The 14261-nt window shown below is 45.2% G+C and overlaps 1 protein-coding gene across 10 annotated transcripts in view; it reads left to right on the top strand.

The window, feature by feature from the left end:
• Positions 1–14261, top strand: part of COL4A4 (collagen type IV alpha 4 chain) — a 151344-nt gene that overhangs the window by 27735 nt on the left and 109348 nt on the right. For all 10 annotated transcript variants that reach the window (XM_006047128.4, XM_006047131.4, XM_044937900.2 and 7 more), the window contains one exon: positions 372–449. In XM_006047128.4, the coding sequence (XP_006047190.3) occupies positions 372–449 (78 nt within the window). The remainder of the gene's footprint in view (positions 1–371; positions 450–14261) is intronic.

Here is a 14261-nt window from a genome sequence, read left to right as displayed (position 1 = left end):
GAATCAGCTATATGTATACATGTATCCCTTCTTTTTCGGATTTCCTTCCCATTTAGGTCACCACAGAGCACTGAGTAGTTTCCTAAGTTATAAAGTAGGTTTTCACTAGTTATCTATTTTATACATAGTATCAGTAGCATATATATGTCAATCCCAAACTACCAATTCATCAACATGTGATTATCAAGCCACAGTGTAAGTTCTTTGCCTTTTTGTATATCAGTATTAGTCTTTCCAGAGACTCAGAGATAAAACTGTACTGTGAACTTCTCATGAGTTAGAAAAACCAAGAGTACTTGTTTTAATGTATATATCGGGTACCCAGCTAGGTGATGAATACTGGTCGACTAAATCAATGCTTCACTTTCTAGGGTGGAAAGAAGTTTATTGGTCTCTGTGGAGGAAGAGATTGCTCTCTTTGCCAGTGCTTTCCTGAAAAGGGATCTCGGGTGAGTCATGTAAAATTCAGCATGGGTGGTGGGAGGGGAAAATGGGAAATTACTAATCAAAGGGCGTAAAGCTTCTATTATGCAAGATGAATAAGCTCTAGAGATCTTCCACCCAGCATTTTATCCACTGTCATCAATACGTTATTGTTGAATCACTTTGTACAGAAAGGGTCCTGGTGTACACAGCCCACACTGGGTCACCATATTGATATTCATGTTTTAAAAGCACTAGTTGCGAAGTATTAATACTGCAGTGAGTTAAGAAAAAACCCACTTAACTTTGTTTAAAGAAGTGTTTCTAGACATTTGACTGCATGACTCTTGGACGTCTTTATAACCTTGTGGAATAGTGTTCTGTAATCAAAGTGATAGTTGCAATTATCACACACTCCTTATGTGCCAGGCACTGGTCTGACGTACTCAAAATGCTTTAGCTCACTGATCCCTCACAATAACTCTCTTCCCATCTTATGGTGCCATCTTTGCAGAGCTGAAGACATCAGCACTGAACAATTGAGCACCCTGCTCAAGTCCACAGTGCTTTTGATGACCACACTTGATTCTCTGTCCTGAGATGCACAATAATAACCCTCTTGGTTACAGTATATGGGGTCTCTTGAACATTTATTTATAAACCTCTCTCACATATCCTGACAGCAGCAGTTGGCAGGCACCAATTCACCTGTGCTGGGACTATTAGATCAAACCATCCCATTGGCTTAAAACACTCCCACCGTATTACAAGAAAAGAATATTTCAGAAGTTTTAGACAATTTTGAGTCAGATCAGTGATTTTTGAAATGTGTCCAGATGGATCCAATAAGGCTGTGTGTGATACTCAAAAAACACAATTCCATAAAGATCAGTCTACAAGGATCCAAAATATTACCTTTCTGAGAGAAAGGACTGTATATTTCCCCCACAGTATTCCTTTATTTTCACACAGTAGTCATACAATATGTGTGTGGTTCCTTTGTCAAGTCCTTTGCTGTAACCAGCTTCCTTGTTGAGCTTAAGTTATGGAAAATCCCTTTCTGCTTGAACTGGTTTGTTTCTTTTCCAATACATCACAACTTTTGGTGATCAGAATCTATCTTGAGCTTTTTCCCCAGCCACTTTTATGATTTATTTATTTTTTAAAGTCTTCATTGAATTTATTGTAGTATTGCTTCTGTTTAATGTTTTTATGGCCATGAGGCACATGGGATCCTAGCTCCCCCATCCAGGGATTGAACCCAAACCCCCTGCATTGTAGGGTGAAGTCTTAAGCACAGGACCACTAGGGAAGTCCCCACGATAAAATTTGAAAACCACATTTGCCAGAAAGCAAAGTTAGGACCCTAAAAATGAGCAGCCTAAGAAATGCTTTAGCTTTTTTCATGTCGGTGGACCCAATAGTCAGAAAAAAAGCCTCATGTTTTTATGAGGTTGTCCATGTAAACGTGCCAAGATTGCAAGCCAAGATTTTAAGACCCTTGGAGCTTGAGGTCCAAGAGAAATGGAGGGATCAGCTCCATGGCAGGAATGGGATGGGAACACCACAGAACAAAGGTAAAACCAGGTAGGTGTGGTCCTCTGACTTAATGATGTTTGGAAACATTTTCTTTTTTTACTGACACACCTGCATGGATGAGTGGTGGTGCTCCTGGCTCCAGTGGTTCATAGGCCGTGACCGCTTGATATCTACAGTGCGTAGGACAGCCCCCATCAAAGAAGGATCCATCCTCAAATGCCGGTAGCGCCGAGGTTGAGAAATCCTGCTCTCAGTCCACAGCAGTTCTGAGGCCAGAAGGATTATTATGTCCATTGGTCAATACGGGGAACCCTGGATTTCCAAGAGTTTTAAATAACTTGGTTAAATGTGGAAGGGGTGGGTGTCCCTGGTGGCTCAAACAGTAAAGGGTCTGCCTGCGATACAAGAGACCTGTGTTTGATCTCTGGGTCAGAAAAATCCCTTGGAGAAGGAAATGGTAACCCACTCCTGTATTCTTGCCTGGAGAATCCCATGGACAGAGGAGCCTGGCGGGCTGCAGGGACCTCCATGGGGTCACAAAGAGTCACACACGACTGAGCAACTAACACTTTTACTTTCACGTGGAAGGAGCAGGGACTACTTCCAGATGTCTGGTCTCAGTCCCAGCATCTGCCCCGTGGTCCAGGAGAAGAGAATGGCATGTGGGTTCAAACACCAGTTCTCATCCTAATATTCGGGAGCCCCCATGGCCGCTTGAATCTGCCCAAGCCTGGGTTCCCTTATATTTGCTCCCTTGGTGCTTTGTCTTCCGTGTTCTTGGGCTGTGGAGCCATCAGAGGCATTTGCGTCCATAGGGGATGTGTTGTCTCTGATCACCGGACCTTCAGCGAGGTGGGTCAGGAGGGCTCACGGGGGTGGGCCTCTGTCTTCGTGAACTGCTGTCTTTGTCCCAGTTTCTGGGTGGTCGAGAAGAGCTGTGTGTGGAACACCGGTCAACCTCTGCCCTTCCTGGCACAGATGGATCCCTGATGATGGCTGCGAGGTGCTGGCGATGTTCTCTAGCTAGGAATTTGGGAGCGTGGCTTGTGCGTAACCGCGAAGAGGTTTGGGAGGCGGCCAGCCACTCTCTCCAGTCACCGCAGTGACAGCTCAAGGTGGGCGATAGAAACAGGAATAAGCTGAATTACGAGGGTTGAAGCGCTTTCCAACGTGGCACAGCCCCTGAGTGGAACAGCAGGGCCTTCCTAAGAGGGAAGTGATGCCTCTTCTGGTTGAATGGCTGACTGAGTGGTTTGTCCAGCCCCAGATCAAAGCTGCTGTGTCTATAGTAAGGGTTGGGGAGCCAGGCTGGGATAGGGTTTCAGTGGAGACAGAAGCTGGGGTTTGAGGTGGAGTTGGGATGCATCTCCCTTCTCCAATAGACCACATTTTGTCAGTCCTTCCTAAAGGAGATCAGTCCTGAGTGTTCATTGTAAGGACTGATATTGAAGCTGAAACTCCAATACTTTGGCCACCTGATGTGAAGAACTGACTCATTGGAAAAGACCCTGATGCTGGGAAAGAGTGAGGGCAGGAGGAGAGGGGGACAACAGAGGATGAGATGGTTGGATGGCATCACTGACTCAATGAAGATGAGTTTGAGTAAACTCTGTGAATTGGTGATGGACAGGGAGGCCTGGCGTGCTGCAGTCCATGGGGTCTGGAAGAGTCGGACACAACTGAGCCACTGAATTGAACTGAACTGGGAGGAATCTAAGGGCAGGAACAAAGAGGGCTCCTTCAGTCTCACCCCTGCATTGCTGGAGGCTCACAGTCCAGCTCCCACATGTGTTCTCATCAGTAATCACCATCACCTCCCCTTGGACTGTCTCCCACTGCATCAGCTGGGTCGCTCACTGTCCCTCAAACACAATCTAAATATTCCCACTCCTCTACCTTATTTTTTTTAATGATTATAGTGGTTTTTATTGTAATATTCATATACAATTATTATGGATCGTTTAGATAATACTGAAAAACTTTTTGTTTGTTGTTCAATTACTCACTCGTGTCCAACTCTTTGCTACCCTATGGACTGCAGCATGCCAGGCTTCCCTGTCCATCACTAACTCCCAGAGCTTGCTCAAACTCATGTCCATCAAGTTGGTGGTGCCATCCAGCCATCTCATCCTCTGTCGCCCCCTTCTCCTCCTGCCTTCAATCTTTCCCAGCACCAGGGTCTTTTCCAATAAGTTGGCTGTAGAAGCAGCATAATAAAGCATCCAGGGATTCACAACCAGAAAGCAATCACTTAGCATTTATTGATTTTATGACACATGCCCTCTCCCCTTTTCTGGGATACCTCCCCACTTCGGCTCACTCTCCATCTTTTCCGCCCTCCCCAGAGGAACTCAGGAGAGACTCCACCCCTCACAGCGTCTCCTGCCTGGCCCCAGACAGTGCGGATGGCCCCCTAATGGCAACTTGGTTCCCTCTGTGATGCTTTTTGCGCTCTGACCTATAGCTCTGGGTTCGACTGTGGATGTGTCTGACCTTCTTGATTAGATTGTAAGCATGTTCTCCTTAGAAGTGGTTGTAAAGGACACATGCAAAATGTTTATGCTGGTTCCTGGCTCGTAGTGGATGCTCTAGAAATAAGCTGCCTACATTAGTTTCTCCTCTTTGAGAGCTGAGAGTCATTTTTGGAGGTATTTCTTTGAGATGATCGCAGTAGATGGCACCTAATAGGTAGTTAACACACTTAAATCAGTAGCTTAAAATTCAGATTTGAGCCTGGACAGGATTTGGGAGTCTGAGTGGGTAGCCAGGGCACAAGCAGCATGTATGTGGGAAGACCTGCCACGTCCAAGGGAAATGGGAATAGAATTAGCAGGAAGTCTCTCCTCCGAGTCTTTTTACACGCAACATGTAAACCTGTTAGTAAGTGAGCATCTCACTGAGTTTAGAGTTTTTTGTGAATATCAGGGAGAACCAGAAATAAGCACTTTGAGCCACAGAAGGGAACATAGGCATTGCTGTATTTAGATCTTTGGAAGGTTTAGTAGCATCCTGGAAAGACCTCGAGTCTGAGGGTAGGACACTGGAAATTACACCTTTGGTTTTGGGGGGAGTTCAGAGCCCTCACCTGGGAAATAAGAGTTTGTACTAAAGGACTGGTTCTGTCCTCCTAACAGCCTATGGTTCTGTGATGTGGGCATGACTTTTCACATATGACAGTAACTTAATTGGCTTCTAAAATATTTTGTGACTCTGCATAACATTTCCTCAAACCCCATTATAGTCCCTCTTTAGGGATATTAATGACATAGCATTGGGAAGGATATCAAATTATTCTTTATCAGTTTCAATGGAAGATCTTCTGGAGGAAGGAATGAATAGAAACCTACTCTAGTATTCTTGCCTGGAGGATCCCCCAGAGAGAGGAGCCTGGCGGGCTGCAGTCCATGGGGTCATAAAGAGTTGGACATGACTGAGCGCAGCACAACAGTTTCAAAGGAGAAATCGCTGTTTTTGATGGATGTCTTCTTGTAGGGAAAATTACATACATGTCATCACAGACCAGGATGGAACCTTTTATAAGGTTGCTTTAGTAACTCACTTGATAATAAAGACACCTTCTATATTTTATTCCAGAAAAAAAAATATTGTTTTCCATTCAAGGGAGTCTTGTAACTGTTAAGTCAATAGAACTTTATAGTTTGGTAGTTTTACACATTAGAAGTTCAAATGGCTTAAAACTCATGATCTGACTTAGTTTATTTTTGGTTTGGAAACCAAAATCACCCATTATAAAACCAGTCTTTCTTTTGGGAATTTTAAATCACCAAAATACATACAGGTATTTTTTCCTGCAATCTCATTCACTGTCCCTTCCACTCCTAAGAGCTTGCAGTCTCTTAAAATTTCCTTGGGAAATTTTAACTGTTGTTAGCATTTTTCGCTATCATTAAATGATTTGCACACAAAGTTCTAGAATTCAACCTCTTTATCACTCACACAACTGTGTTCTAGTACTCTCTATAACTGTAGTCCGATAAATGGTTCAGAGCAATTATTTTCATGTTCTCAAAGCTTGCGTAAGTCAATTATGTTACATTTTGATAGAAGCAAATTCCAGTGACAACAGAGAAGTTGGCAAATTTAGTCTGTCACTACCCCTTCGTGATTTGGTTCTGATGTCTTCTTTTTCTTGCTGCATCTTTCTTCTCCGAGGACCGACTCCCTAGCTCATTGTGTCTCTGCCGGAGAATCGTCTGATACATGAAGCCTTATCTGAGCTGACACATGCAGGTGCCTTGAGGTGACAGCCGGTGACCTGAGTGAGGGGTCCCAGGAAGGGACCTCAGCCTTGGGGACTGTGTGGGGCTGAGTGGTCCTTTTGTCATGTAAATGGATCAGCATTAAAAAAAAAACAAACATAGTGCCTAATAATTAAACAGATTTCCTGGTAGAATTCAGCCTGCCACCTGCCAGCTTGTAACTGGTTTAGCTGGTTAAAGTAGTTCCCCTTGTCATAAATATTAACCTTAAATTTTGAAGAATGGAAAACATACAGAAGTTAAAAGACTGAATCCTATATGTCAGTGCACGAGAATATTTCTGAACAGGGCATGGGAGACCTGGGGGTAGAGGGTAGATACCATTTTATATCATTCAGCTTATTAATAATATCATTAATAGCCAATATCTATATAGAGGAATGGGGCTTCCCAGGTTATTCCAAAGAACCCACATGGCAATGGAGGAGACATAAGAGATATGGGTTCGATCCCTGGGCTGGGAAGATCCCCTGGAGGAGGGTTTGACAACCTACTCGAGTATTCTTGCCTGGAGAATCCCATGGACAGAGTAGTCTGGCAGTCTAAAGTCCATAGAGTTGCAAAGAGTCAGACAGGAAGTGACTTAGCACTCGTGTATATAGAGGAATTGGAGAAGGACATGGCATCCCTTTCTTGTGTTCTTGCCTGGAGAATCCCATGGAGAGAGGACCCTGGTGGGCTACAGTCCACAGGGTTGCAAAGAGTCAGACACAACTTAGCAACTAAACAATCCAGAGGAATAACTCCAGCTAATTAGCATGGCTTTCAGTATGCTGACGATCTTGCTCTTTAAACCCAACGTTTGTGCTTGAAAAAGGAAAGCAAGCCTATATTTTCCAGCTACTTTTATTAAATAATTTGCCTCTATTATTTACCAAATGGAATAACTGCATGAAACCTCATCAAGAAACCCCAGTGACAGGTTGGGTCTGAAGGTAGATTTTGGTAGGTCTGCCCCAGTCAGTCACCTCATTAAATGGGCGGTATTTTATAGCTGTGCCCTTGGTCTCCTGGGTGGAGTTCAATCCTGTGTGTGTGTGTGTGTGTGTGTGTTCGCGCACACGCTCAGCTCAGTCCCATAGCAACGATGATTGCTGAGCTCTGCGACCCAGAGTGAACCGTGGCCAGGCGGGCGCAGAGCTCAGCAAATGTGGGACTAGGCTGAACTTGAGAGGATCAAGGTCATTACCAAAGTGGAGTCAGCCTTGGTGGTGGTGGTAAGAAATAAGGTGCGTTTCCACGCAGGGCATCTTCCACACAGCAACATGGGAGCAGAGTTTGTGACTACGAGAACAGCTGTTCTGCGTTAAGGTAGCATGTGACTAAATTAGTTAAACTGAATTATAGAGGTTTTAGGAGAAAAAATTGTATTTCTCCTTCCACATGCCACTTTTTATAAGTTGCTAAGAAATCCACAGGGAAACAGCTGTGTCTTCAAGTGCTGTTTTTTTTTTTTTTTCCCACTCCTCTGTCACACATGTGTGAATTTGCAAATCACTCAGTTATTAGCCATTCATTCCTTCTATGCCATAAAGAAGGCTGAGCACTGAAGAATTGATGCTTTAGAATTGTGGTGCTGGAGAAGACCCTTGAGAGTCCCTTGGACTGCAAGGAGATCAAACCAGTCAATCCTAAAGGAAATCAACACTGAATATTCACTGGAAGGACTGATGCTGAAGCTCCAATCCTTTGGCCTTTGAATCCTGATTCAAAGAGCTGACTGACTGGAAAAGACCCTGATCCTGGGAAAGATTAAAGGCAGGAGGAGAAGGGGGCAACAGAGGATGAGATGATTGGATGGCATCACTGACTCAGTGGACATGAGTTTGAGCAAACCAGGGAAGGACATGGAAGCCTGGCATACTGCAGTCCATGGAGTTTCAAAGAGTCAGACACGACTGAGTGACTGAACAACAGCAACAATGATTTCTTCCATTCATTCAGCAAACAGCCATTGAGCATTCACCATGTGCCAGGCGTCTGAGGAGGCTGTGAGGCCTTGGGGGTAAAGAGGTGGGTCCCTGTGGCCTGGAGCTGGGAGTCCATCTAGCAAGACAGACTCACCTTCCAGCCGTTCCTCCTGGGTGCCTGATGAGTGCCAGATGTGGAGTGGTCTGGGTGTTTCAGATGCATCAGGGAAAAGAATAGAAAAAGACCCTTTCTTCCTCCCAGGGTGGATAATCTAGTGCCCTAACTTGATTTTGCACAGAAGCCTATGTGTGCATGGTGGACGGTGTCAGGATATCTTGGACCTGGTGGAAACAGAGGTCACCCAGCGATGGCCTAGGGGAAGCATGGTGTGTTCTCCCCATAGGCAAGATGGAGACCCATTCTCTGCCTCTTCCAGCCCTGGCTTGTGGCTACATCGCTTCAGTCTCTGCCTCCATCATCCCATCACCTTCTCCCCTGCATGTCTGGACCAAATCTTCGTCCATGTCCGTCTTATAAGGATACATGTAATGGCCTCTAGCTTCAGCATCAGTCCTTCCAGTGAATATTCAGTGTTGATTTCCTTTAGGATTGACTGGTTTGATCTCCTTGCAGTCCAAGGGACTCTCAAGGGTCTTCTCCAGCACCACAATTCTACAGTGCTCAGCCTTCTTTATAGCATAGAAGGAATGAATGGCTAATAACTGAGTGATTTGCAAATTCACACATGTGTGACAGAGGAGTGGGAAAAAAAAAAAAACAGCACTTGAAGACACAGCTGTTTCCCTGTGGATTTCTTAGCAACTTATAAAAAGTGGCATGTGGAAGGAGAAATACCTGGATAACACACAACAAAAATCATCCTCTCAAAATCCTTAGGTTTATTACATCTTTTGCCACCCAAGGCAATATCCACAGGTTCCAGGCTTAGGGCATAAACATATCTTTTTGTGGCCACACTTCAAACCACTGTAAGTGTTTGGGCAGAGACAACAGCCCCTACTTAGGCCCTGAAGTGAGAAGGAGATGGGCAGGTGTGTTGGATGGGCCATGAGGTGGCCAGCAAGGTTTGATCATGTAGGTGAGGGAGCAAGTGGTAAGGGATGCAGTTGAGAAACCAGATACGGGTTATCCTGAAGGATAGGAAACGCTTTGAAAGATGTTCGGAGGAGTAGACACAGGTTGGATTTATAAGAACATGCTGGCTGCTCTTCAGAGAATATAGTGAAGGTGATGAGGGGTGAGGAGAATTTTAGGGAAAACCTGTCAGGAGGCTACTGTAGTCGCCCTGGTGGGAGGTCATGGTGGCTCAGCAAAGGGGCGAGAGTGGAGGGGAAGAGCGTGGGTGTTGAGAATATTCGGGAGGCAGATGGGTAGGAAGGAGGAGACTCCAGGTGGGGCGGGGAGCCCACGGGACGCCCTGGGGTGATATGAACAGCTGTGTGAATGGAGGCGGGTGGCCGAGGAGCATATAAGGGAATGATCATGAGTCCACTTTGCATACTGATATGTGGCCAGGGCCCAGAAGAGAGTCTGGGCTAGGGAGGGAAACAGAGGATACTCAGAGCTGGAGGTGCCTGACTCCAGGGAGATGGGCAAGTCTGCCCAAGAGAAAGTGGCAAGAGGTCAGGGCAGCCCAGCGGAGCTGCAGAAGGAGGAAGGGGGGCCAGCACTGGAGACTCAGGACGGGGAGAAGGATGGGAATGGCCAGGGGCAGGGACCCCAGGAGAGCAGAGGACGGAAAGAGAGACGCCTGAATTCTAGCTTCTCGAGTGGCATTCCAGGAGCTCTCGGCGCTGCCTGTTGCATTCCCATAGCAACTGAAAAGCCAGATATGGGTTATCCCAAAGAATAGGAAAGGCTTTGAAAAATGTTTGGAGGAGTAGACACAGGTTGGATTTATGTTATAAAAACATGCTGGCTGCTCTTCGAAGAATATCGTGAAGGCGATGAGGGGCAGGGAGAATTATTAGGGAAAACCTGTCAGGAGGCTATTGTCACCCTAGTGGGAGGTCTGGGCTGGAGACCATTGTACCTGGAGGGGTACGAGGGTGGGCAGATGTTACACCATTTCTGAAGATGGGAAAACCAGTGTTCCATGACCTGGATCAAGGGGTGACCTTATTATTTTTTTTTAATTGAACTATAGTTGATTTACAGTGTTAAGGTGTATAGCAAAGTGATTCAGTTACACACACACACACACACACACATTCTTTTTCAGATTCTTTTCCAAACAGGCTATTGAAGATAGTTTCCCATGCTGTATAGTAGGTGGGTGACCTTATTTATCCTTTAGTAGCAAAGCCATGTCTTCTACTTCTCAGTACAGCATTTCCCCCCATTGCATCAAGCTTCCTCTTAAATAAACAACTTTTTTCTTTTATTTTTGATCTATATTATATGAGGTGAGGAATGTTCACTAACCTTATTGTGATTTCATAATGTATGTGAGTCAAATCATTATGCTGTACATCTTTTTTTTTTTTTTTTTTTTAATTTGGCTCTGCCACTCTGCATGCAGGATCTTAATTCCCTGACCAGGAATGGAACTGAGATCCTGGTAATTCCCTTTCTTCCAGTTTTAATGATACACTTGATACAGCACTGTGTTAAGTTTAAGATGTATCCCATGGGGAATTAACCTGTCTGTCCGCTGGTTAGGGCTTTGCACTTTCGCTGCCATGGGCCCAAGGGAACTAAAATCCCACAAACTTTGAGGTGTGGCCCTCCAAAAAAAACTGGAAAAAAATGATACAAAAATACAGCCTATTTATCAAATTAAAAGACATTAATAAATGAATTTTACATGATTTGGAAGAACACATTATTGTCCTGCTTGTATTAATGAAAAAAAAAAATAATATTCATTTTATCTCCGATAAAAATTTTTTTAAAACACAGCTGAAAATCCTGAATCAGTGATGTTACAGACTTAACTGACCAATTTGTTCCTTCATTGAGTGAGGTGAACTTAAGGCACAAGAAAACACTTTGCCGTTGCAGTCTGGGCTCCTTGGACTGTCTACTCTTTGAGTAACACCTTTTATGTTAATTATTTTATGATCCTCCTGTATCTCCAGCAGTTGTTTCTGCAATAGAGGAGGACTTTGGAGGCACCCCTAAAGGGTTCAGGCTGCACATTAAGGCCTAGTTGAGCTTAAGTGCAATCTAATCACACTAGGACCACAGCCTTGTCTATCTCAATGAAACTAAGCCATGCCCTGTGGGGCCACCCAAGACAGGCGGGTCATGGTGGAGAGGTCTGACAGACTGTGGTCCACTGGAGAAGGGAATGGCAAACCACTTCAGTATTCTTGCCTTGAGATGAGATGGCTGGATGGCATCACCGACTCGATGGACGTGAATTTGAGTGAACTCCAGGAGATGGTGATGGACAGGGAGGTGGCGTGCTGCGATTCATGTGGTCGCAAAGAGTCGGACACGACTGAGCGACTGAACTGAACTGAACTGAGCTTTAGGTGATGTTATAGTGCCACCTAGTGGCGTAATTGTTGAATTACAATCAATTAAAAAGAGGGTTGGGGGCAAACACTTCTTTGTTCATTTCGATTATAAATAAGTGCTTGAGTGTATATTTAACTATACTGTGGAAGGCAGTGGCCAAGGTGGGCTGGGGGTGGTTTTATTACACAGATTCCTGGTCCCAATAATCTTACTGGACAACATCACCCCAAGTAGATATTAAAGTAACATGCATAAAACAATAATGAGAAATAAGTGCTAAGCTTATGTGGGTATTAATTGTTTGATGGTGGATAGGAGAGTTTATACAAGAGTGAGGTTGATAAGGACTGGAGTGAAAAGGGAAGCAACAGCTTTGAAGTCGGGTGTGGCTCTGCTTCTCCAGGTGGTGGCCAAGTGGCCTTCATCTCTCTGAGCCTAGGCTTCGTGGTTTGGGACAAGTAGACAGAGGACGCCTTTGTGCTCTAAGGATGTGAGGATTCCATGCGAGGAAGGCACAGTGCTTTTCCAGGGACCAGAATGGAGTGAGTGCTCAGTGAAGGATCTCCTAGCATCGTCATCATAATTGTCATCATAATTAGGGTTGGGGGAAGGTTGAATCTGAGCTACAGATGGGCCAAGGCTGCTATTCCTTCAGGCAAAGAGAATACACAAATGTGACTGGAGGAGAGGGTGTGGGTGCAGACGCTTAGGGACCACAGTTTGCTGGGGTGGAGGAGGATGGGCTGTGCTCACTGCAGGGTTGATGGAAGCATGGACACAGCAAAGGGAAGACTGAGGGTTAGTTGACATTGGTATGTGCAAGTGAGGGGGAGACTGGACTTAGGGAAGCGGGGGAGGCTGGTGCATGGGTCGCCCACGGGGATGACCAGACCATGACCCAGGGCCTCCACAGTGGGGTGACAGAGGAACAGACATCTGAGAATTAATTCAGAGAAAGAAGTGATAGACTTGGTCTTGGGAGAAGGAGGGATAGAAGGTCGGCAAAGCTGACAGCTGGGTGGTGAGCTTAGCTGGTGGAAGAAACCCAAGTTGCCGTCTGCTGAGTCAGGGAGGGAAAAGGCAGGAAAACCAGTCTGGGCGTGGTGAGCTCAGCTTCTGACATGATGAATGTGAATGTACAGGGAAGAAGATTCAAGGAAGTTTCTAGAGAACGGTCAGAGATACAGGATGGGACTAGGACATTAGATTTGAGAACAAAAATAGAGGTCTTTAACTAATTTGGTGAACACTGTTGTATGTGGACTTTCCTTATTTATACGGGGATAATAATCCACAGTCCTCAGGGCTGCTGGTTGGATTAAATGAAGTAATATATGGACACCGCAGGTGTATAACCCAGCTTAATAAATAAATACCTTTCCCTTCCTGTGACACTTTTGACAATCAATGTCATGGTCTTATTGGCCAAGAGTGATTTAGAAATTTATGTGTAAACAGTGTGATAAAAGGCTTTCCAGATGGCTCAGTGGTAAAGAATCTACCTGCCAATGCAGGAGATGCAGCAGATGTGGGTTCAATCCCTGAGTCCAGATGATCCCCTGGAGAAGAAATTGACAATCCGCTTCAGTATTCTTGCCTGGAAAATTCCAAGCAAAAACTGGGGAGCCTGGCAGGCTACAGTCCATGGGGTTGCAAAAGAGTTGGACATGGCTTAGTGACTTCACTTTCATTTTTACTTTCTGGCTCAGACGGTAAAGTGTCTGCCTACAATATGGGACACCTGGGTTCAATCCCTGGGTTGGGTAGATCTCCTGGAGAAGGAAATGGCAACCCACTCCCATATTCTCGCCTGGAAAATCCCATGGACAGAGGAGCCTGGTGGGCTACAGTCCATGGGGTTGCAAGAGTCGGACACGACTGAGTGACTTAACTTTCACTTTAGTGACTAAACAACAATAATAAAGGCATCTTTCTTGTTTGTTCATTCGTTTCATTCACTCAGACTTCTTGCACTGATTCTCCGATTCTAAAAGAGCAAGAAGTAGTGGCAGAAAAAGTGTGATTGTATGTGCATCTGCCATTGTCTTTCTGTAGCTATTTCTCCCAGTCCTCACACTGCTCAATAGACGAAGGATTTTTCTTTTTTTTTAATTTATTTATTTTAAGTAAAATGACTTTCCAATATTGTGGTGGTTTTTGCCATACATCAACATGAATCAGCCACGGGTGCACATATGTCCCTCCGTTCCTCTTAGGGTTTGCTTCCTGGAAGCAAGCAGACCAGTGGCAGCCCAAAAGGCTGATTTGAATATTTAGGTGTTAAAAATGTACATATCGTCTTCTCTGTTGGTCTCGTCTACTAAATGTTGTGAAAAAAAGATAGTTTGTTCCTAGCCTAGCTCAAGAGACGCATCTGACACGGACGGTTAATGAGGGGGAATCCTAAAGGAATGCTCTGGCCTCCGAGAGCCAGGCAGGCGTGGGAGCCAGTGTCCACTCCGATCGCCTTCAGCCTTTATTTGTTCAGCTGGCCCGAGAGCCCGGTGCGGCTGCAGCCACAGTGGGGAGGCGCGTGAATGGGTCTGATGACTCGGCGTCCGGCTGGCCTTTGGGTAGAAAGCCATGGCCTGGCGGCTTCCCATGGCATGCCAGAGCTTCCTC

Source organism: Bubalus bubalis, chromosome 2 (assembly GCF_019923935.1).
Source record: "Bubalus bubalis isolate 160015118507 breed Murrah chromosome 2, NDDB_SH_1, whole genome shotgun sequence".
Lineage (NCBI taxonomy): Eukaryota > Metazoa > Chordata > Mammalia > Artiodactyla > Bovidae > Bubalus > Bubalus bubalis.
The sequence above is the reverse complement of the archived record's forward strand: the minus strand, read 5'-3'. Positions and strand labels throughout refer to the sequence as shown.